Here is a 24,753-nt window from a genome sequence, read left to right as displayed (position 1 = left end):
TGTTCTTGAATGGAAATGGTGCATTTATTTTATATATCTTACCTGTATATTATCCTAAATCTTCCAATAAGAAAAAAAAAAATAGTCCACTTTAATGTACAAATCAATCAGCTTATCAACAAGACGAACACTGCAACATTCACCACAGGTGAATATGGGTAAAAACTATTTTTATACCATGCCATGCCTAGTTGATTAATTACAGTACATTTATACAATCATTTTGTATAAGTGTTCTGAAATGTTATGTTTAAACATGCAAACAATCTAAGTATGTGCTAATTTACAATAAGAGCAAATCAGTTGACTTAAATTAAAAAATGTGAGGAAACCCATTGCCTAAAAATTATTAAGTAAACGTCATGTGTAATTGAAAAAATAAGTTCACATACAGAAGTTATAAGTATTTTTTTTCAATACTCATAAAGTTTATTTACTTAATAATTTTAAGGGAATGGGTTTCCTCACTTTTTTAAGTTGATTGAACTGATCATTTTTTACATTGTAGGAACAAACATATTAACATTATCTAAAACCAGTTTAAAAATTCTTGTTTCATTTTGTTGACATATTAGAGTTAAACTTTTGGATAACTCTTTTTAAGCACCCAACACTGTTAAAAAAAGGTTCTATATTGCACCAAAAATGGTTCTTGGCTCGTAATCATAGGGGAACCTTTTTTAGTGCTATATAGCACCAATTTTGGTGCTTCAGTGGTTCTTCAGTGGTTCTTCAGAGGTTCTTCAGCGGTTCTTCAGAGGTTCTTCACCGGTTCTTTGACTAAGGTGCTATATAGCACCTCTGAAGAACCGCTGAAGAACCACTGAAGCACCAAAATTGGTGCTATATAGCACTAAAAAAGGTTCCCCTATGATTACGAGCCTTTTTTTTTAGAGTGTAGTCAGAAAAAAATACATTTTAGGAATAAACTTAGGTTTGAATGATACACAAACAAACCCTGTACAAAACTTCAGAAGACTTTAAATGTGTATCGCAAATGAAATCGACATGCTGAGAAAGCGCATAGGAAAAAAGCAGCATTTTCTATACATATGTTTTCAAACGTCGTTGCTGTTTTTATTTTATTTCCACATGTGATTTTCTATTGTGTTGAATTCTTTTTAAACCTAAACATTTACCTTAAACTCTGAAGATGTCATTTTGCAAACTAACCCTCAAGCTTCACAGTAATTAAACAATTTCAACCAGTTGATAAAATATATTATTATTATCATAGCTTAATTTGACATTTTTGGTAATTAATTTTTTTTCTTACACATTTCACATGACAATTAGTTGTGTAAATCAATTCATTTTGACCTTAGGCCACTTAACTATCTATTATCGCCCATGTTATTATGATGTGTCATACCACATATTCTGAATTTTGTTCTGTAATACTAAATCTCAGCAGTAAGTGGCAGCACAGTTCAACAATACCAATTTCTCACATCTTTCCTTTAAGAAGAAACCCCTTTCACCCAAAACAGTCACTTAAAGAGATATTTGAGATATTACCCTCAATTTGTTTTAAACCTGTATGAGTTTCTTTGCTCTGTTGAGAAAAGAAGATATTTTGAAGAATGTTGGTAACCAAACAGTTGCTGGGCCCCGTTGACCTTCATAGTAGTATTTTTTCACACTATGGAAGTCAACGGGGACCAGAAACTATTTGGTTACCAACATTCTTCAAAATGTCTTATTTTGTGTTCAGCATAACAAAGAAACCAATACAGGTTTAGAACAACTTGAGGGCAAGTAAATGATGACAGAATTTGGGTGAACTGTCCCTTTAACAACAACAACAACAACAAAACATCACAGTCTTTTGTACATTCCTTTTCTGATATGTGGTGAGAAATATAGGCTTTGTATCAGGATGTAGCCAAAAACACACACTAATATAAGGAACATTGACAAAGAGAACAAGTCATGGAATATTATTCACATTTGTAAACGGTGTATGCTGGGGAAACCACAAGATCTTGAATAGATACAGTTGAATAAATACTACTACTACTATACTACTACTAGTAGTAGTAGTAGTAGTAGTAGTAGTAAATGTAAATCACTACTTTAAAAAATTCAGAAAGGAATTGGATGTTTTGATGTTCAGTCACATGTCTATCTACAATGTGTGCTTTAGACAATGAAGAAATTAGATACATCACATACTTTAACTCTCCCAGAGGCACAATGGAGTAAACACAGATATGTATTTAAGTTTCTCTGTTTGTTCGTGTATGTCTCCTCCCTCTTCCTGCTAGTCTCTTCTTTGTCTCTAGAGAATAAGAAAAATGGGAGAAAAGTGTTCAGAGAGCGAGAACAGCTGGAAGTGATGTCAATGGACCCTTTACTTATTTTTTTGCCTGCACACTGAACATGATACTCAGTCTCTGCTGGACACATTCACAAATTACTATACAGAGGTGTTTCCTCAAAGACAAATTGTGCTGAGTAGTTCATTGAGCAAACCTTCATTGAGACTGTCTACAGGTAAGAACACCCACAACAATTCATAAATAAGTTGTTTATAAGTTTTGTTTCGTTTTTTTGTTCAATAGATATTTTTGTTACTATCATTTGCAGGTTGTGTGATCATTTCATGGCATTTTTGTATTTTATAATCATATATTATACATTTAATGACATTTGAATTCTGACACTGAATGAGAGTTAATTTGCATTTTTCTAGTATATTCTACTGTTTTCTGTTTTGAAACATAAAAGGAGAAACACAACTAACTCTGATGCAAGACAACAGCTTATTTTTCAAGAAGTATGCCTTCTCACGGAACATTTAGAGTAAAAGCTAAACGTAATGGGAATACTGCAATAAGATGTAATGACCTCTCGTGATTCAGCAGAGCAATTTAAAATATATAACTCCAGTTTTATATGCTGAAACCTCTTAGTTGCCAGACAACTCATATTTACAGTATCTTATATGGTGTTGCTCACAATACAAGCATGCAATTACACTGAACAGACTTATGATAAATTGCTCACTAAATGGTAGTGTACCCGAAAGACATCTTCTCTTGTACATGTTTGCTAACGTTAAGTGCAATATATCAAGATGGCTAGTTTTATGAAATGTTATCCGAAAATGGGGCGGGAGGGGTTGGTGGGGGGGTGGTGACAAACTGAATGCTTGAATCAGGTGCATTACGTTTATTTTTAAGACATGAAAAAATCTATGCTGCTGTTTCCATTTAAAAAACACTGATTTCAATTCCGCTTCTGTATTTTGTTGAAGGTGAAAGGTTCAGAGTCGTTTCCCCCCGTTTTTTTTTCCCCCAGACAGATATTTTGAAACAGACTCTGAGTAAGAGCTGGGTGGCCTTTGTCATGTGAGAGCCCAAACTTTTATGGCTAGATTAAGCTCTATTTAAAATATATATAAATATTCAAACTGTCATTTCAACTGAATTTAAATATATTTTATTAACCCGGTAAATACACAAAGAAAATGGATTGGGTGAATAAGAGGAAATACTTGTAAATGCTCATATTTTTCATATTTACTCATGTAGGGAATTATTTGAACATACTTTACACATTAAAGACTTTTTTCAGTATTTTATCCAGCTTGAGAAGTAGACTATGGAATAGTTTGCCAGTATTGCAGACACTGTGGGAACAATGATTTGCTAAATGTTAAAATGTCCTGTTTTCTTGATGTGATTAGAATGTTATTTAAAGTGTCCCTATTATGGTTTTTCGAATATTCCCTTTCATGCAGTGTGTAATATAACTGTTTGTGTCGAAAAAGTCGAAAGTACAAAATAAATAAAGTTATTGTCTCCCAAAAGAAAGAATCGACTCTGAACCGCCTTAAACAGTCGTTTGTAATTCGAATGGTTGTAATGGTTATACGTCACTAGAAAATACATTTGCATAATGCCCGCCTATGTTATATGTTGTCCGCCCACGAACAACTTGACCCGCCCTTTAACGCGGAATTTTACTGACGACTGCTTCTCAAATCTCGGAATTCAATGCGGGATTTGCAAAATACTTGCTCTTGAAACACAACCTGTAAGTATGATTAATTATTGATGCATATACAGTGGGGAGAACAAGTATTACGTATAAGTAGGACGACTGCACCGTATTGAGGGGAGGATGGATGGGGCCGATCTTGGCCAACAACCTCCTTCCCTCAGTAAGAGCATTGAAGATGGGTCGTGGCTGGGTCTTCCAGCATGACAACGACCCGAAACACAGCCAGAGCAACTAAGGTGTGGCTCCATAAGAAGCATCTCAAGGTCCTGGAGCGGCCTAGCCAGTCTCCAGACCTGAACCCAATAGAAAATCTTTGGAGGGAGCTGAAAATCCGTATTGCCCAGTGACAGCCCCGAAATCTGAAGGATCTGGAGAAGGTCTGTATGGAGGAGTGGGCCAAAATCCCTGCTGCAGTGTGTGCAAACCTGGTCAAGAACTACAGGAAACGTACGATCTCTGTAATTGCAAACAAAGGTTTCTGTACCAAATATTAAGCTCTGCTTTTCTGATGTATCAAATACTTATGTCATGCAATTAAAATGCAAATTAATTACTTAAAAATCATACAATGTGATTTTCTGGATTTTTAGATTCCGTCACTCACAGTTGAAGAGTACCTATAATAAAAATTACAGACCTCTACATGCTTTGTAAGTAGGAAAACCTGCAAAATCGGCAGTGTATCAAATACTTGTTCTCCCCACTGTATTTTCTTCCGAGTGTTCATAAAACAAAGTTTTATGTTTTATATTGTTTCGGACTAACCCACGTTATTACTGTCTTACTTCTATTTCTGTTATTACTGAAATACTTCTGCTAAACAGATGTGGGCCACTATTACCTAAAACTGTCTATTAATGCAGATTGTCTGTCATTCTTACAACTATGAAAAAAGATGGCGCAAGATTTGTTTTACAGACGTTTATGTCACATCAGTCATTCACGCTAGTGCTCAGCTAACATATGCGTTGTTATTGATACATTTCCCGCATGTGCATTGCAATAAATAAGAAATATACACATGGGTTTGTTGATGGACATACTCTTTTTAATGCTGATGGTGAGGAATTACAGTTGCAACATCTCATAATGTACCTCAAACTGAGTAGCACATCACTGAGAAACAGTTCTTCCTATATTTCATCATCGGACTCACGCTCAGATAGATAGTAAAATCAACGTCATCATTACTGTCTTTACAGTGAACAATTGCTGAACTTTAGGCAGCCTTCAGACAGGGCTGAAGTTCAGTTATGGTAATGGCCATCTAGCTTCCGATAGACGCGCTGTATGCTGTCACAAGGCCCAGTTCCAGGATAAAATCACTAAGGGTGCTTCTGAAATTACTGAGGGTGCTCTAGTAAAGTGCAGATAGGCTAAGCAACGTCTCCACCATAGCAGTGTACAGTGAGAAATTAATGATTATTTATTTACGTAATTTACTAATAATGGAATTCCAAAAATATTTTGCTACAAATTGTCTATTAATCTATTAGTCTGCTTTACATTGCTTTGATGCGTTAGGCCTACAAGTATTTTAACATATCTTCCTGAGAACCAGAAAAAAAGGTTTTGTTCCGGTCATTATTGTTTGGAGCATAAAAAACAAATTGACATTTTTGTTTTTTAATTTTTATGTTATAGGCTATATCCTCTGCTCTGTAGAGGACACCAGAACCCTTTTATTGAGAAAATTAAAAGACATGAATAGAAAAACAATGGGATTTTTTCTTTTATTCACCAATCAATTTTTATGCTTCAAGTTTGTTTTATCCAAACTTTGTATAAAGATGATTCTTAAAGGGTTAGTTCACCCAAAAATGAAAATTCTGTCATTAATTACTTACCCTCATGTCGTTCGACACCCGTAAGACCTCCGTTCATCTTCGGAACACAAATGAAGATATTTTAGTTGAAATCTGATGGCTCTGAAAGGCCTCCATTGGCACAATGCACGGTTCACTCTCAAGACCCTTAAAAGGTACTAAAGACGTCGTTACAAAGTCCATCTCACTACAGTGGTTCTACAATAACTTTATGAATCGGCGAGAATAGTTTTTGTGCGCAAAAAAACCCTAAATAACGACTTATATAGTGATGACGATTTCAAAACACGGCATCATGAAGCTTCGAAGAGTTATGAATCAGTGAGTCGATTCAGCAGTTTGGATCGCCAAATTTCAGCAGTTTGGCGGTTTGACACGTGATCCGAATCATGATTCGACTCATTCATTGAATAAAACTATTATTGGTAAGAGGACTGACGGCCAAATGCATGCAGCAAAGTATCGGAAGTGACATCTAAATATAAATGCCACTCAGCACGAGACAGAAATATCCTCCTGAGATAATATGTTTTGCCTCTGTAGAGGACATTATTTAGCGAATTTCTCTGACAACATAGCCTACACAGTTTTAAGTCTGGATATTCTTATGAAATACAAGATATTCTTATGAAAGTATTATTACACGTCTTTTTACCTTTACATATTTTCCCCAAAATTGCATTTATGGCCATGTTTACACACAGATTGCATAAAGTAAAATGGTAATGTTATGAAAGATACAGAATAATTTGATATACCATTTTACTTTATGCAATATGTGTGTAAACACGGCCATAAATGCAATTCCCATTCTAGGCAATGCATCTATACACTGTATCTAATTTGCATATTAAAGGGTTTTGGGGAAAATATGTAAAGGTAAAAAGACGTGTAATAATACTTTCATAAGAATGTCTTGTATTTCATAAGAATATCCAGACTTAAAACTGTGTAGGCTATGTTGTCAGAGAAATTCGCTAAATAATGTCCTCTACAGAGGCAAAACATATTGTCTCAGGAGGATATTTCTGTCTCGTGCAGAGTGGCATTTATATTTAGATGTCACTTCTGATACTTTGCTGCATGCATTTGGCCGTCGGTCCTCTTACCAATAATAGTTTTATTCAATGAATGACTGTAGCCTCGAAAGTGAGCAAAGATTAAGCCAAGATCGCTACGAAGTTCTGTTATAAAAATGAAGTCGTCAACAATAAATCTCTAAAAATCATTGAAAAATGTGGTGATGTGCAATGTACGGCATATTATGAGAAAATGTATCTGTTTTTTGACCTTTGATGCATGTAAACCTGTTGAAGGAGACCTCCAAGACAAAATTGGGAGTCTTTAAAATAGCCTATTCCAAGAAAGTTAACATTCAGCAAATGTCAATAGCATTCCGAAAATGTTGTTCTAAGGATTTTTTTTTTGGCAACATGATGTGAACATTCATCAAGTTCAAATAACATCAAAAGGATTTTCTGAAAGTGTTCTCTGAACACTTGTTCTCAAAATTATAAGAACTTCAAGTGAAAACATCATAAGAACGTTTTCACATTAATAATGTTATAAGAATGTTCTATAAATGTTATTTTAGAGAACATTTATCTTCACATTTACATAACCTTTGCAAAACGTTTGTGAAAATTGTGGGAACATTCCCTGTTAGCTGGGTTAAAGCTAAACATATTACCTGCACATGCATTCTGGTAATTGAACTGTGGCCTTGCTAATCATAACCAAAAAATATTTTATTTGTCTCACAGAATGGCCTTCAATACAACTATTTTTATGCACGTCTCCCACCCGGATGTCTCAACCCACTATGAGAAAACTACAGTGGATATTGATGCCATTATGGATAATATTACCATTGTCCTCTACACCATTACCATTATCTTTGGCATAACTGGGAACTCTGTGGTGATCTGGGTGGCTGGTATCCGTCTGAAGCCCAACGTCACTAACGTTTGGTTGGTCAATCTGGCTGTAGCTGACATGATCTTCTGCCTGACACGAGTCACTTCGCTCCTCAAAAAACTTTTCTACGACCACTGGCCTTTTGGAGTCTTTCTCTGCAAGTTCAATGGTTTCTTCAAGTACGCCAACATGTTCTGCAGTGTTTTCCTTCTGGCTGTCATCAGTGTGGATCGAGCGCTGTGTGTCTGGCGTCCAGTGTTCACCAGGGAACGACGGACGTTGTGTGCTGCTCGTATGGTCAGTGTGGGAGTTTGGATTGTGGCGGGGATCTTTAGTTCACCGTATTTTGTGTACCGGCAGGTCTACCTCGGTGACAAGAACTTGACCAAGTGCTCACTGGAGGTCAGGACAACTTTGCTATTCTTTCTGAATTTCTAAATTGTTCCCAATTATCAACCCAGCAAGCAATTTTGCAGAATGCACATGCTAGTTGACTGTCGCCTTAAGTCCTTTTAATGTGTTCAAGTGCAGCTTTTTGACCGAGACACGACGCTAGTTCTTTGACGCCGACTTGGTGTGTCTCTGGCTTTAGATGAGTAAATAATGTCACTTTTATTTATTTATTTAGGTTAGGGGTGTGAACCGTCACTGCTCTCACGATTCAATTCGATTACGATTATCATGTCAACGATTCAATACAATTCGATATCACGATGCACTTTTTTATTTTATCTACTCCAAGAAAATACACTTCCTAAATGTAGCAAATATCAAACAAACCTTAAAGGGGTCATAGAATGGTACATGCACTTTTACAAGTTGATTATACGGAAATGTGTGTTGGCAGTGCCTGTACACAACCATCCTATAATGATAAAAATACATCCAGTGTTTTTTTTTAATCTCCTTATATATTTTCCCCTGTCTCAAATCGAGCCGTCTGACCGTGTGACGTTACACGGTGTACGCCCCTCCTAAGATTGTTGATTGACAGCAGCGTTTCAACACAGACCCGCCCTGAGCGAGCTGTCATCATAGTCCGCCATTGTTAATACTCTGGAGCAGAATGGCGTCTAAGCGATTGTGGTGTTGTGTTGTTGGGTGTAATAACGAACACAGCAGTCATTTTGATGTTCCTAAACCCGAACTGCTGAAGACCCAGTGGCTGCTGAGTTTTGTTTTAGAAGGGAATATTCCCCCCGATCAACGTCAATGTTTGCGCAATCATTTCTCAGCAGACTGCTTTATAAACGAGCGTCAGTATAAAGCAGGTTTTGCTAATAAGCTGCTCTTGAAAAAGGATCGTGTTCCTGCTGCACCTCAGGGAGATGTGAGTGTAACGTTTTATTAACCTTTATATTAATCTTTGCAAATCGCTTGCACGCTTCACGATGAATGAGGCTAAAGTTTACAGGGTAAATTACATTACGGCATGCTTTCTGTGTATGATGTTCTCAATATAATTCATAACCCCACGTTTATAATGAACAACGCGTTATGTTTGTTATTACAAACTGTGTACTCGGGTGATAAAGTTAACGTGGTAACACTACACTAAGCTTACTTTTGTACATGGTTTATAACGGTGTCTGTTACTGATTAAGAAGTAATGTAAAAAAAAAAATCTTATAACATAACGTCAATCTGTCAATGAACTAACACATCAGGAAACACATAGCGACTACGCTACTCTGCCAGTACAAAGATAGATCAAAGTGACATGACGTTAACCAACCATTCAGAAACGTCCTGTTCGAACTTCGATGGGTTCGTCATCTGTTCCTGGTCCGACTCCGGTTCAAAATGATAAGGTTGCTCAGATGTGTCCTCAGAGACTCCCGTTGCCATTATTTCTCGAAAATATACCCTCAAATGTTGTCAAGGCAAAACTCCACGTGTGTTGTGGTGTTGTGTCGGGTCGAACCGAACGCCCCACAGAGCAGAGGGGGCGGGGTCAGCAAAGCTCATTATCATTTAAAGTCACATACACTGAAATGAGTTGCTGAAAACTGAGCTGGTTTTGACCAGGTAAAATGAGTGTTTTCTTACAATACTAATGAGAATTTTTAATTAAAGTATATTACAAACTTTTCATTTAGACACTAAAGAATCATATTAACTTGTACAAAAATGTCATTCTATGACCCCTTTAAGTCTGAACAGCAGACGACAGGAGCATTTAGAACTAATAAACATTAGTAAATACTAAAAGTGCATGAAACTGTCAAGTAGTGTACTTAAGTTACACACATTTGCGCGCACACACACTTGCACGCACACGCTGTAAATGTTAAAATAGTGGGTGCGTTTTCTTATTACTCATTTTCGCCTCCCTCCCTATCCCTTTAAATATGTACTTCCTTTTAACATAGCAAATGTGGAGTCATTAATCTACATTCTGAAATCTAATTTATACTTTGTGCAGGTGAAAGAAGCATCAAAGGGTGACAATACAGCAAAGAACGCCTTGTACAGCATTCGCTTCTTATGTGGATTCCTGTTGCCCTTCCTGGTCATCCTGTGCTGCTACATTCTAGCTGCCATTGGGATACGCAGAACAAGGTTATCTGGCAAGTCAAGGTCTCTCCGGATTCTGGCTGCACTGGTCTGTGCCTTTTTCGTTTGTTGGGGACCCTACCACTGCCTACTGCTCGCCAAGATGGTGGACAAGAAGAGCCATGCGGTCAAAGTGGGTCTGCCCATTGCTAAGGGCTTGGCGTATTTCAACAGCTGCGTGAACCCGCTGCTGTACTTCTGCATGGGACTGAACATTAGGCAAAGCTTCAGACAAAGCATATCGAGTATTTATCGCAGAGCATTTATGGAAGAAGGCCAAACTGTGCAATCACAGGAAGGCACTGTCGAAGAAAGCAATAGTTCTGTTCCAAAGACTTCAAGGTTCGTTCGAGACAGACCTAGGGGCATGACTAAAGTTTGAAAGAGAGTAACTTTTGTCTTTTAGCAGTGGCGGTCAGTGGGGGGATTTTACGGGGAGGCTTATATGTGAACACCGATCAAATCAAAATGTGAAAAATCATGATTATCTTGCTGGCAATTATGCTCAATGATATTGTAAAATGATTAACTTCTATATGAGAAAAAATCAATAAGAGTAAAATCAATCATGTATATACAAAGTGTGATCTTGATGCATAGCTTTTTTAACTTTTGCAACACTTTTAGAGGGAAATTATGCTTTTGTACATGATGAACTGTTTATATTTAGAAACTTCTGTGACCTCTTTATTAACATGCAAGCCACTTTTTAGTGGCTTATATATCCTCGCTCTAAAGGCAATAAACTGTGGTCAGGTTTCCTGAGAAAGTCTCTTGATTTAGTGTAATTCACTTCTGCCTATTAGAGTGAAAGAAACAGACTTTTGTTCCTCATTTCTGATCAAGACATCCTACTTCCCTGAATGAGATGCTTTCTTAAATCCATTGTTTATTTTTTCTTAGGCATTTACTAATTTGTTAACAAAAGATGCAGCAAAAAATCTTTTTGATATCCAAACCAGCACATAAATGCTTCGCTTCACCTGTTGTGTTAATAAGCAGGCTGGAGTCTAAGGGGCTGTTTACACAACACCGTTTTCAACTAAAAACGTAAAACCTTCTATAGGTTTTGGCCGTTCATTCACACAACAACAGCACAAAACGCAAACTTTTGAAAATGGTTTTTGAAAACCGTTTTGGTAACACTTTACAATACAGGTGCACTAGTATGAATTAATTCATGCTTAACTAATGCACAAATAATCACGACTTAATGTATGTCTCATGATTAACTAAACCATTAATGATTACTCCATCAGCAACTAATGAATATTCTACAACCCCAAATCAGAAAAAGTTGGGACAGTATGGAAAACGCAAAAAAAAAAGAAAAAAGAAGTGATTTCTAAATTTACTTTTACTTTTACTTTTACTTTGAATTTCATTGCAGACAATATGAACAAAAAATCTTTCATGTTTTGTCTGGTCAACTTCATGTCATTTGTAAATATGCATCCTTTCCTGTCATTCAGACCTGCAACACATTTAAAAAAAAGTTGGGACAGTAAAGCATTTACCACTTTGTAATGTTGCCATTCCTTTTCACAACACTTAAAAGACGTTTAGGGACTGAAGACACCAAGTGATGAAGTGTTTCAGGTGTAATTTTGTCCCATTCTTCCTGCAAACAAGTCTTAAGGTGGGCAACAGTATGGGGTCTTCGTTGTCGCATTTTGCGCTTCAAAATGCGCCACACATTCTCTATTGGAGACAGGTCGGGACTGCAGGCAGGCCAGTCAAGTACCCGCACCCTCTTCCTCCGCAGCCAGGACTTTGTAATGTGTGCAGAATGTGGGTTTGCATTGTCTTGTTGAAATATGCATGGACGTCCCTGGAAAAGATGTCTTCTTGAAGGCAGCATATTATGCTCCAAAATCTCTATGTTATTTTCAGCATTAATGGTACCTTCACAGAAGTGCAAGTTACCTTTGCCAAGGGCACTGACGCAACCCCATACCATGACAGACCCTGGCTTTTGGACATGTTGCTGGTAACAGTCTGGATGATCCTTTTCTTCTTTGGTCCGGAGCACACGGCGTCCATTACTCCCAAAAAATACCTCAAATACTGATTCATCTGACCACAGTACACGTTTCCACTGTGTGATGGTCCATCCTAGATGCCTCCGAGCCCAGAGAATTCGACGGCGCTTCTGGACACTGTTAACATAGGGCTTCCTTTCGGCACAGTACAGTTTTAACTGGCATTTGTGGATGTAACTACGTATTGTGGTACTTGACAAAGGTTTGCCAAAGTAGTCCGGAGCCCATGTGGTGATATCGCTTATAGATGAATGACGATTCTTGATGCAGTGCCGCCTGAGGGATCGGAGATCACGGTTGTTCAGCTTAGGCTTGCACCCTTGTCCTTTACGCACTGAAATTCCTCCAGATTCCTTGAATCTTTTAATTATGTTATGCACTGTTGAATGTGAAATTTCCAAATCTCTTCCTATCTTTCTTTGAGGAACATTGTTTTTAAACATTTCAATAATTTTCTCACGTATTTGTTGGCAAACTGGCGATCCTCTGCCCATCTTTGCTCCTAAAGGATTAGACCTTTCTTGGATGCTGCTTTTGTACCAAATCATAATTACAATCACCTGTTGACATCACCTGTTTCAAATCACATCATTATTTAACCATTTTACCTCATTACTAGCCCTAAATTGCTCCTGTCCCCAACATTTTTTGAAATGTGTTGCAGGTCTGAATGACAGGAAAGGATGCATAACAAAACCATCTTCTGGCTAGACAATAAAATCTTGTAAAAGGTTTTGTAAATGTACTATTCTTTGAATTAATGTAATTAGATTAAATGGCTTTCTTTCAGCATTAAGCACTTTTGTTAGACTAACTTAAATAATTTAGTTGGTCCAAAACATTGCAAATTAGTTGGGCTGACACTATTAAATTAAGCTGTGCCTAACCATAGTAAAAACATTAAGTTGACCCAACGTAAGTACATTAAATTGGAATAACAGAATTGCATAATGCTGAAATAAAGCAAGTTAATCATGTGAAAATACTTTTCATGATTTTTTTATGTTCATTCAAAGAGTTATTTTTTTGAGTGTGGGAAAATTGCTGGTCAGTTTGTGTGTAAATGTAAGTTCTTACCAACATTTTCCACTGATTGAATTTCTAGCGAGAAATTACTAATGTAGTAAATAAATATTTGTTTAATTCTCACCAAAGCTCACTCTATTTTGCTGTAGATCATTAAACGGTTACACTGCCTAAGAAGTCTGTCCGAAATTAGTTTCGTGAGGTGCCTTCATGCATAAAAGCGACCTTACAAGCCATTGTCTGATAAGGCAGCGAGCCAACAAGTCAGCTGCCTAGGTTTTTGGACGCAACCACAGACATTTCCCTAAACAGCCACAGGTTAGATTTTCTGCCAAAGTAAAGAGCTTATTAAATACAAAAACGATTATTTATTTTTATATTTAATATAAAAGTTATTTTATTTCAGTTCGTTTTTCAGTAGCCTAACTGTTGTTAGTTTCGTTTAGTTTTAGCTTTTCATCTATGATTTTAAAATTTTATTTCAGTTTACGAAAATGTTTTTTGACCAATAGTTGTAGTCTTAGTTTCAGTTTTCGTTTACGAAAATAACCTCGGAACAACATGACCATGCTGGTCCTCCAGCTAAACCAGCACTATAAACTAACCAGCACTAAACCAGCACTAACCTGCATAAACAAGCTTGGATCAGCATGGAATTCATACTGGTTTATGCTGGGTTATAAAGAGACTGAAATACAACAGTCAGAAATCCCCTGACAGAAAGTCAAAGCCTCCTGACCAATACAAAGAGGAAGAAATAACTTCTGTTTATGTTTTTTTTTCTTTTTTTTCTCTCTCTATTTTATGTCCCTTGCATATTTCCCTTTTGTCCTTCCTGATTTGAATTCTTTAATTACAGTTTTAGAACTGCAGATTTTTAATAACGGCATATCTTCAAAAATTATGTATAATCTTTGAACCTGAGCTGTAATGAGTTGATGAAAAAAGTTTGTAAATACAGAAACATGTCACCGAGAATAAAAAGGACCTAGGAAAGTATTAATTAGTGCCAGTTTATTCATGATCGGTTTTAATGCACATTGAATGTGGCCTTTGAGGAAAGTCTGAAGAGGGAGTGAATTTTCTAAGGGTTTTGTGTGGTCAATTCTGTTTTTGCACTTGTTTCTTAAAAAAACATCCTACAAACAAATATACAAGTGATAAACATTGAACAAAATAAGAAATAATGAAAAATAATGTATATTACTGGAATGCTATAGTTAAATATCTAATCAAATAAAAAAATAAAAAAGCAGGAGAATGGTATGGTTGCAGTAAGCCTGTAACTCAGTATAGAGGCTAGTTTGTAGTTATTGATAAACCTATTTTATCATAAATTGAAAGTAAAACGTTTGACAGAACAGCTGAGTTTGAGGAATCCAGTCAACAAAGATTAAAACAAGGTACTTTTCATGCTACCATAATTTTATGTTAAAAAAGTTATCTAAAATATCACACAAAAAAATCTCTTTCTAAAGAATATGTAATTTGTGCATTTATATGCTATCATATTCGTGGAAAGTTCCATGTTGTTGTTTTTTTAAAGCAGTATCACACTTCTTAAACATCATCTGAGAACATGGAACCACAGCTGAGAAACATGGAGAACTGAAAGCTAACAACGAGCAAAAAGGGTCAGATTTTCAGCATGGATGTGCACACACAGACACACACATAGACACACACTTTGGGTTGCCATGTTTTATGAGGAGATTTTTATACTGTACAAACTGTATATTCTATCCCCTAACCCTAACCCTACCTCATAACAGAAAACGTCTCGGTTACGTATGTAACCCTCGTTCCCTGAAGGAGGGAACGGAGACGTACGTCGGAACTGACCGACAAATTGGGATCTGTCTTCAGAGACCAGTCTACTTCGAGTGTATTAGAAACGAGCCAATTGTATTGGAATGCGGTCCACGCACCGCCCCGCACCGCGGGTATAAATACGGAAGTGGAGTACCGCATATTGCTTTTCCAACTGAGGAGCCGAATAAGTGACTCGGCCCTTCAGCGGAAGCACAGCACCTGGCGATGGGACGTACGTCTCCGTTCCCTCCTTCAGGGAACGAGGGTTACATACGTAACCGAGACGTTCCCTTTCAGTCGGTCACGTTCGATGTACGTCGGAACTGACCGACGAATTGGGATCCCTACCAACACGCCAGGGATGCTGGCCCTTCCAGCGCCCTGCCTGAGCTCACTGGACCACTCCTATGTTGGAGTGGGAGTCAGGGCTCCGGGCAGGGAAGGTCAGTCACTGCTGTTCATGCAAGACCCACTCAGCGTGAGTACTGGATAACGCTGGGAAGCGTGCCAGTCTCAGGGAGATGGTACGCTGCGGGGCCACGTCCTCCAAGGGAGGAGAGGTGGAATACTCATAAGGACTAACCTATCAGGGTAGTGCAACATATGGAAGTCTCTGGGGTGGATCCAACCTGGTCCCAGGGGGGAAAGAAAACACCCAGAGACGACAGAGCGGGGCTCTGTCAAGGGAAAGACACGGGGCTAGCCGAGTAGGGTAGCAGGTACCGTGGAAATACACATATGGGGTCGCCATGAGGGGACCAACACATATGGAACCCAGCCTACACACACGTTCCACAAACATACGGGTGCAGGCCTGGCATCAGACGGCCGCAACGTCTGACACTGAAGGGGTGACGGAGGAGCTCGACAGGGTTCACCATTTCTGGGGAACACAACTGGAGAAGATAAACGCACGAATCCGGCCATAGGCGGGAGTGGCGTAGCAAGCCGAAACAGGAACGGGCACTTCACGTCTACCGGCCGTTGGAGGCAAGTACACGGGAAGAAACCGGCTCCACACGGAGGCTATAGAATCTAGCGAACGTGTTAGGTGTCGCCCAGCCCGCAGCTCTACAGATGTCTGTCAGCGAGGCGCCTTGAGCCAGTGCCCAGGAGGAGGCAACACTCCTTGTGGAGTGCGCTCGCAACCTGAACGGGCAAGGCACGTCTTGCGATTGGTACGCTAAGACGATAGCATCCACTATCCAGTGGGCTAACCTCTGCTTGGAGACAGCCTTTCCCTTCTGCTGGCCTCCGTAACAGACGAAGAGCTGCTCTGAGGTCCTAAAGCTTTGTGTCCGGTCAACGTAAGCGCGAAGAGCGTGGACAGGACATAAAGCCAGGGCTGGGTCTGCCTCCTCCGAGGGCAGAGCTTGCAGGTTCACCACCTGGCCCCGAAAGGGAGAGGTAGGAACCTTGGGCACGTAATTCTAGGCACGATTCGTTGACCGAAAGCGCATGGAGGTCCCCCACCCTCTTGATTGAGGCCAATGCAGTCAGGAGTACCGTCTTCATAGACAGGATTTTTAACTCAACGGACTGCAAAGGCTCAAAAGGAGGGCCCTGAAGTGCTCTGAGCACCAGGGCTAAGTCCCAAGAGGGTAGCGAGATAGAACGAGGAGGATTTAGTCTCCTCGCACCTCTGAGGAACCTGACGATTAAGTCGTGCTTCCCTAAGGATTTACCTTCAACTACATCGTGATACGCCGCTATTGCTGTGACGTACACTTTCAGGGTGGAGGGAGACAGCCTTCGCTCCAACCCATCTTGTAGGAAAGAAAGCACAACATTAATCGAACACTTTCGGGGGTCTTCGCGAGAAGAACACCACTCAACGAACAGGTTCCACTTCAGAGCATAGAGGCACCTCGTAGAGGGGGCTCTAGCTGAAGTGATGGTGTGTACCACTGCCTGTGGCAGGCCACCTAGAACCTCCACGTCCCATCCAGGGACCAGACATGGAGTTTCCAGAGGTCTGGACGCGGATGCCATAGAGTGCCCCCTCCCTGAGAAAGAAGGTCCTTCCTCAGGGGAATCGGCCAGGTCCCGTTGGGCCAGTAGGGCGCAACTAGCAAGACCTGCTCCAACTCCCTGACCTTGCACAGTCTGTGCTAGAAGGCTCACTGTGGGAAACGCATATTTGCGTAGGTCCCAGGGCCAACTGTGCACCAGTGCATCTGCCGAGGGTACCCCCGTTCAGGGAATAGTACCACTGGCAATGGGACGAGTCCGGAGTGGCAAACAGGTCTACCTGTGCGGCTCCGAAAATGTCCCATATCAGCTGGACGCTCCGGGGGTGGAGTCGCCACTCTCCCGGAAGTAGACACTGACGAGAGAGCTTGTCGGCTGTCTGGTTCAGCGCACCAGGGATATGAATGGCACGAAGCGACCTCAGATGCTTCTGACTCCACAGGAGGAGGTGGCGGGCGAGTTGGAGCATGCGACGGGAGCGCAGACCACCCTGACGGTTGATGTACGCAACGGCCGCAGTGCTGTCCGTGCGGACCAGTACGTGTTTGTGCTGAAGCAGCTTCTTGAAGCGACTTAGCACAAGACGTACTGCCATTAACTCCAGGCAACTGATATGCCAATGCAGCTGGGGCCCCGTCCACAGACCCGAGACTGCCTGCCCGTTGTACCTGGCCCCCCAACCCGTGGCTGAGGCATCTGTGAATACCACAACATGCCTGGACACCTGTCTTAAGGGCACTCCGGCCCGTAAGGACGAGGGGTCGGACCAAGGGTTGAAGGTTTGGCGACAGTACGGGGTAACTGGGACCCGATACTGGCCGCTCTGCCATGCCCACCTCGGGACTCGGTCGTGTAGCCAGCGCTGAAGCGGTCTCATATGAAGCAACCCGAGCGGCGTTACCGCGGCTGCAGATGCCATATGCCCCAGGAGCCTCTGAAAGAATTTCAGTGGGACCGCCGTCCTGCTCTTGAATGTATTCAAGCAGTTCAACACTGACTGGACTCGTTCCTCTGTGAGGCGCACAGTCCGATTGACCGAACCCAGCTCCATGCCCGAGATTATAGAGATCCTCTGCGTGGGACAGAGTTTGCTCTTCTCTCGGTTGACCCGAAGGCCCAACAGACTGAGGTGACGAAGCACCAGGTCCCTGTGTTCGCACAACTGCTCTCGAGACTGGGCAAGTATTAGCCAGTCGTCGAGATAGTTGAGGATGCGAACGCCGCGTTCTCGGAGTGGAACAATGGCTGCCTCCGCGACTTTCTTGAAGACGCGGGGCGACAGGGACAGCCCGAAGGGCAAGACTTTGTACTGATATGCCTTCCCCTCGAACGCAAAGCGCAGGAACGGTCTGTGTCGAGGAAGGATAGAGACATGAAAGTACGCGTCCTTCAGGTCGATCGCTGCAAACCAATCTTGGGGACGGATGCATTCGAAAATGCGTTTCTGCGTTAGCATTCTGAACGGAAGCTTGTGCAGGGTCCGATTCAGAACACGCAGGTCCAAGATTGGCCGTAACCCACCGCCTTTCTTGGGTACAGTGAAGTAGGGGCTGTAGAACCCTGACTTCATATCGGCTGGAGGAACCGGCTCGACCGCGTCCTTCGCCAGTAGGACATCGATCTCTGACCGCAAGACATGGGCATCGCTGCTCCGCACGGAGGTGAAGAGGATGCCCCTGTACTTGGGAGGCCGGTACGCGAACTGAGTCGCGTAGCCGAGTCTGATAGTACGGATGAGCCAGCGAGACGGTCTGGGGGCTCTAGCCAGGCCCCCAGAAGCCGTGCAAGCGGGATCAACGGCACTATAGACGTACCCGGGGTGGGGCAGCGAGGTGGAACGTTCAGACCCAACCCGGACGGCCCGGAGGCGACCCGGAGTGGTGTCTGATCGTTCCAGGGTGGGGCAGTGTGTGGGAGAGAAGGCCCGGGGGCGTCCTCTAGCCTCACACCGCCCCCTGGCGAAGAAGAGAGGGAAAGCCAGGAGTGGCAAGGCCCGGGGGCGTCGCACACAGCCGGCTTGAGCCTCTCTGGGCCCAGGGACAAAGGAAACTGCTCTGAGAATGTGGGTACCGCTGGACTCCGGAGAGCCAGCGGCAGGACCGAAACGAAAAATATATTCTCCCCCCGGTCCTCCTCCGGGGGAGGGAGGGGTGCGGACACCGACTCCCTGAGCAGTTCCCCTCTTGCTGGGCTGCCCGTTTCAGGGCCGCTTGCCCTTGTGCTTGCCAGCGGACTTTGCGGGACCCTGGACGGGTTGGGCGCCTCCCTTGCGCCCGGCCACCTGCTGCCTGGGTGGAGGCTGCTGCTTGGCTTAGCAGGGGCGGAGGCGGACGCAGGGAGACACCCTCGGCGACAAGCAGATGGAGGTGCTGCGGACGACGACTGGGTGGAGGCAGCAGCTGGTCGTCATGGCAGGAAGTTTTTTTTTTTTTTTTTTTACCTCCATCTGCTTCTGGGCCACCAAGAACCGCTGGGCGCAGTTCTCGATGACGTCGCCGAAGAGGCTAGCCTGACAGACAGGGGCGTTGAGGAACCGAACTTTGTCGGGCTCACGCATATCTGCCAGGTTAGCCCCAGCTTTCTGGACCACTAGTGTGGACATCGCCTGACCCAGGGAGCGTGCAGTGACTTCCGTCACCCGGAGGGCGAGGTCCATCACAACACGCAGTTCCTGCATAACCCCTGGGTCGGGACTACCCTCGTGCATGCAGGACAGAGGGCAGTTAGAGAGGGAAAAAACTTAAACATTATGGCCCTCTTGGCGTTCCATATTTTGGCACCAAATAGTTCCACACTGATAAGTTTTTCCAATGCACATCCGGGCAGCCACCCCAGAAAGCATGGCTGTCAACTCTGAATCTGATTCAGCATGAGCACACTATTATAGTGGGAAACTCAGCATTATCATTTCCAGCGCATAACAGCCCTCTCTCCGATGCAGCAATTGACATCTGTCCTCCGCCAGAGCCCCAAATGAAACGCTAGGTCCCCCCTTTTTTCAAAAAAGGACCAGCAATCCCATCCGTAAGCTACCAGCAGGCATGTGGGACAATGAGCGTGGCCGTCCGACTTGACGGCACACGGCGCGCTGAACACTCAAGCCTCCAAGAAAGAGGCACGGTGAACAACGCGCCGACGTGGTCATGTTCTCATAAGGGAACATTAACCACCCACGAACAAAGTCTCAGCATGCTTGTGATGCGATAGAGGAGTGGGGGCCCACAGGGAATGTACCCGGCGGGGAAGCCCCACTATAATCCTCAGGCCACCAAGACTTATTAGCCAAAGTAGACCTTTTCCGGTGCACCAGAAAAGGAACTAGATCGGGGAATAAGCAATGGGACTCAACCCCGTTTGAGGTATCACAGTCTCGACCGCGCACCAGAGGACCGAGTGCCAGACGGCACACGGCGTGCTGAATGCTCAAGCCCGAAAAACGCGCCGACGTGACCACGTTCTCCTGGGAGAACACGGATCACCCACGAACGCAATCTCATATATATGCGAGAGAGATCGTGGCCGTCAAAAGAGGACAGGAAACAACCGCATCCAGAAACACACGGTTTTGAATGACATCTTGAAAAAGTGTTGCTCTTTTTAGAAGGAAATGCTCTTTTAGAAGTGCTGAAGCACTCAGGAAGATGACCGCGGCTCACAGCAGTCCGATTGCAAGCCTGCTTGTGAGCACTCAAGAACGGAAACGCCCAGCCAACCAACACAGGAACAAGTGTATGTTGCAGCGGCCGCTCGCTGACTCGCGCCGTCACACCAGCACCCAGGTAAGAGAGCGATCCTCCTCGAGACTCGTTTAAACACTCTTCGCAGAAACAGCTTGATACAGCAAACCGTTCGGCTCCGAAGTTAAAAGCAATATGCGGTACTCCACTTCCGTATTTATACCCGCGGTGCGGGGCGGTGCGGGGCGGTGCGGGGCGGTGCGGGGCGGTGCGGGGCGGTGCGGGGCGGTGCGGGGCGGGGCGGTGCGGGGCGGTGCGGGGCGGTGCGGGGCGGTGCGGGGCGGTGCGGGGCGGTGCGGGGCGGTGCGGGGCGGTGCGGGGCGGTGCGGTGCGGGGCGGTGCGGGGCGGTGCGGTGCGGGGCGGTGCGGGGCGGTGCGGGGCGGTGCGGGGCGGAGCGGGGCGGTGCGTGGACCGCATGCCAATACAATTGGCTCGTTTCTAATACACTCGAAGTAGACTGGTCTCTGAAGACAGATCCCAATTCGTCGGTCAGTTCCGACGTACGTCGAACGTGACCGACTGAAAGGGAACTTTCAGCATTTTTAAATTTTCAAAAAACTGATTTCATTTATAAGCTGTTTTCCAAATGGGGACCATAAATGTCCCCATAACGAAGGGAATACTTGGATCACACGCACACGCGGACACACACACACACACACACACACACTTCCACAAGCGCTGGCTATTTCTATCCTGTAAATCCTGGAATAAATGAACCCTGGAAAGCATTATTTGCAAACATTAGTCATTGTTCTCACTTGGACAAAGATAGACATGCATAGACATGCATACAGAGCATTTACCACTGGATGTATAACACTTGACTTTACAGTTTTTCTCAATTGTTTACACACAAATACTGGTCCTTGAGACACAATGACCACAACATGTAACTCATGCACCAGCCCCCTGAACCAATTCTGCTAAACTACAAGCACAATTCCTGCTTTACACTCAAATTGCAGTTCTAAAACACACTTTTTTTTAAAACACTACACACAATTCTCTGCATTTGGCACAGTTTTCATGCAGAAAATCTCTTGTTTTCACAAGGAACACACTGTCATTCAAATATGCACACTGACTCTTCACATGGGCAAACATCGGTCACACAGTTTTACAATTAGCAAACAGAGCTTTAGCATCAAAGGGCAACAGGTGAGAAACCGTAGAGAGGATGCAGCATAGTTAAATCTTTTTTTTTTTTTTTTTTACTGTAACTGTAGAGTAAATTCTTCTGTTGTTTTGTATGTAGACCACTGTATGTGCAACTTTATTATGGTTGGGGTGTACACTATGTGCATTGTTTTTGTGGGAAAAATAAAATATATTTGTTACCGTGTATTTGTGTGTTCTGAGTATGAAAACAATATTCTCAAATATTTTACAACACACTTATGTATGTACTGTCTGTTGTAAGTGTAACACTGAACCAAAAAAGACCTAAGTCATTATGATGAAAGGAGAAGAAGTGTTTTCCATTCATCATAGTGTTTTACATTGAGCACATCAGTGTTCAACTGGTTCTTAAAAATGCCTATTCATATGATGGTTTGTGTGTGTCATTTGAAAACAAATTTCCATTTTGAAAAGAAATAACATTGTTTTGAATGTAAAGTTGCATTTTGCAGGAGAATTGAGAGGTTTTGCCCATTGTGTGTGTTTTTTTTGGATTTGTGTGTAGAGTTCTGAGAATATGAGGCATGCTTTCAGAAAATGTGTGTAAACAATTGAGAAAAACTGTAAATGAAGCAACTGAGAAACCACAAGCTTACACAAATGACCTTGCTTAAAAATAAATGTAAAATGCATTAAAATAATAATAATAATAATAATAATTAATAATAATAATAATAATAATAATAATAACCCATAGATGTTAACAGGGTCAGGCAAAACTTGACTCACTTGATTCTAGCAGAATAATATAAAAAGGGTCTAACTCAGTGTTTTTCAGCTCCACTCCTGGCGACCCACCTACCACTACCAGTATGTTTTAGATGTCTCACTAATTAAACCTTTATTCTTGCGTGGATTGTAGCTCAATTGCCTCACCACCAGATGGCCGCATCTACAAAATTTTCACTGGCATGTCATTAATTTGTTTGTCATAATCATTGTGAAACCTTGACTGTGAGCCTACAATTCTGAATGATTTACATTCTGTTATTATTTTACATTTAGTCACTTAGCAGACGCTTTTATCCTAAGAGATTTACAAATGAGAAGAGAAATAGAAGCAGTTAAACCAACAACAGGAAACAATATGTAAGTAATGTGACAATTCACACTTAAGCTGGGCTCAGACTAGAGGAGTTTTTAAATCCTAACCGATTATGAAATCTGGTGGCATCTCTCACACAAGGAGAATCTTCACAGATTTTTTTTCTCTAAATGTCAAACATGCACACACTACAAGATTTTAACATTTTTGTAATGGTAATGTCCAACAGGAAATGTTTACCTTTGCTAGCAGCTTTCTACACTCACCTGGTATGTTTAAAACCAAGGCGATTTCTCCTCAGCTCTTCTCTCTGTCCATACGGACACGTTATACAAACCTGCGCGGAAAATCGGAACCGATCAAGGTCCTCGACAAGGTTTTTTTCTCTGATTCTCTGGGAGGGGAAAATCAGGCATAAATCACACTAAAACTCCTCTAGTCTGAGCTCAGCTTTGGTCTAGTCTTAGCCTCAGACGGCACGCCCACGGACCGTTGGCTGATCGTCTGTTGCATATGGGACACTTTTCTGAAAAACACTTGAGAAGTTTCGAAGTCGTCATCTGATTGATTGAATTCTACAGGATGTCCACGAGACGTGTGTGTCGCGTTCTTTAAAGGTCCGGCTGGAAACAAATGCCCTGACGCCTAACTCCCTCATTAAAGAAGAACGCCGTCGTGTTTACAACTGTGACAATGAGCGCATACCAGGATCAACTAAACACTGGGTTTTTAAAAGTATGTGAAGTTTGCGGCTCCATTGTTGCAGTAAATTTTCACATTGTTCTTGAATGAATAATTTATAGATGCACGCCGGTCTGTTATTGCAGGGAAAATAGACTTTACATTTTCACTCCCCTAAACGTGTCGTTGAACAAAACGAACTGTGATTGGTTACGTTACATGTCAGTCAAATGTCCTTCTGGGCGGTCCTCGACCAATGAAAGCTGCGAAAGAGTCCAAACCTTCTGCCGTCAGTCCGAAGGTCTGGCTATGCACGACTACAGTTAGTCTAATAAATCATGGTACACATAGCAATTTTTTTTAACAAATAAATAAAAAATGTATAGAATAGAAATAGAATAGAAACTGTTAGTGTTAATGGGTCAAGTGTTGGCAAAAAAGTGTCTTTAGCCGTTTCTTGAAAATGGCTCTGGATCAGTTGTAGAGTTTTGACAGTACATGCTGGAAGGCCTGCCAAGAGAGGATTACAATAGTCCAGTCTGTATAGTACAAGGGGTTGTGTAGCATGCTCCGATAGGAAGAGCTTGATCTTCCTAATGTTCTATGAAGCAAATCTTCACCATGATGTGGTCTGTGAAGTTAACTGATCTTCAAGCACAACTCCAAGCTTCCTGGCAGTCCTGGAAGGAGTTATGGTTGATGAGCCTAGCTGAATGGAAAAAGTGATGAAGTGTTGGGTTGGCCGGAACCACAAGTAGCTCAGTCTTGGCAAAGTTGAGTTGCAGGAAATGATCTTTCATCGAGCAAATATGTTTGTCAGGCAGGGTGAGATGCGAGCAGCAGGTAGAGTAGAGCGGTAGAGTTGCGTTTCAGTATTGCAGTGATAGGAAAAGCCATGTTTCTGAATGACAGATCTTAGTGATGTCATGTAGATGGAGAAGAGAGGTGG

The 24,753-nt window shown here is 42.2% G+C and overlaps 2 protein-coding genes across 3 annotated transcripts in view; one reads left to right on the top strand and one right to left on the bottom strand.

Moving 5' to 3' along the window:
* LOC307133598 (craniofacial development protein 2-like) overlaps positions 1–24,753 on the bottom strand; it is a 1,416,430-nt gene that overhangs the window by 1,080,863 nt on the left and 310,814 nt on the right. The window lies entirely within an intron of this gene.
* Positions 1,607–11,625, top strand: LOC307133813 (C3a anaphylatoxin chemotactic receptor-like). Of its 2 annotated transcripts, none has more exons than XM_079829106.1 (3): positions 1,607–2,496; positions 7,598–8,153; positions 10,177–11,625. In XM_079829106.1, exons 2-3 carry the CDS (start codon positions 7,599–7,601, stop codon positions 10,687–10,689), a joined length of 1,068 nt encoding a protein of 355 aa, XP_079685232.1. In that variant the 5' UTR covers positions 1,607–2,496; position 7,598; the 3' UTR covers positions 10,690–11,625. The 2 variants fall into 2 exon arrangements, with proteins under 2 accessions (XP_079685232.1, XP_079685233.1); XM_079829107.1 differs by having other exon boundaries at positions 2,278–2,496; positions 7,598–8,048; positions 10,177–11,619.

Source organism: Gobio gobio (genome assembly GCF_949357685.1).
Source record: "Gobio gobio genome assembly, chromosome: 11".
NCBI classification, from domain to species: Eukaryota; Metazoa; Chordata; class Actinopteri; order Cypriniformes; family Gobionidae; genus Gobio; species Gobio gobio.
Note: the sequence above shows the minus strand (reverse complement) of the source record. Positions and strands in the feature narration are given on the sequence as shown.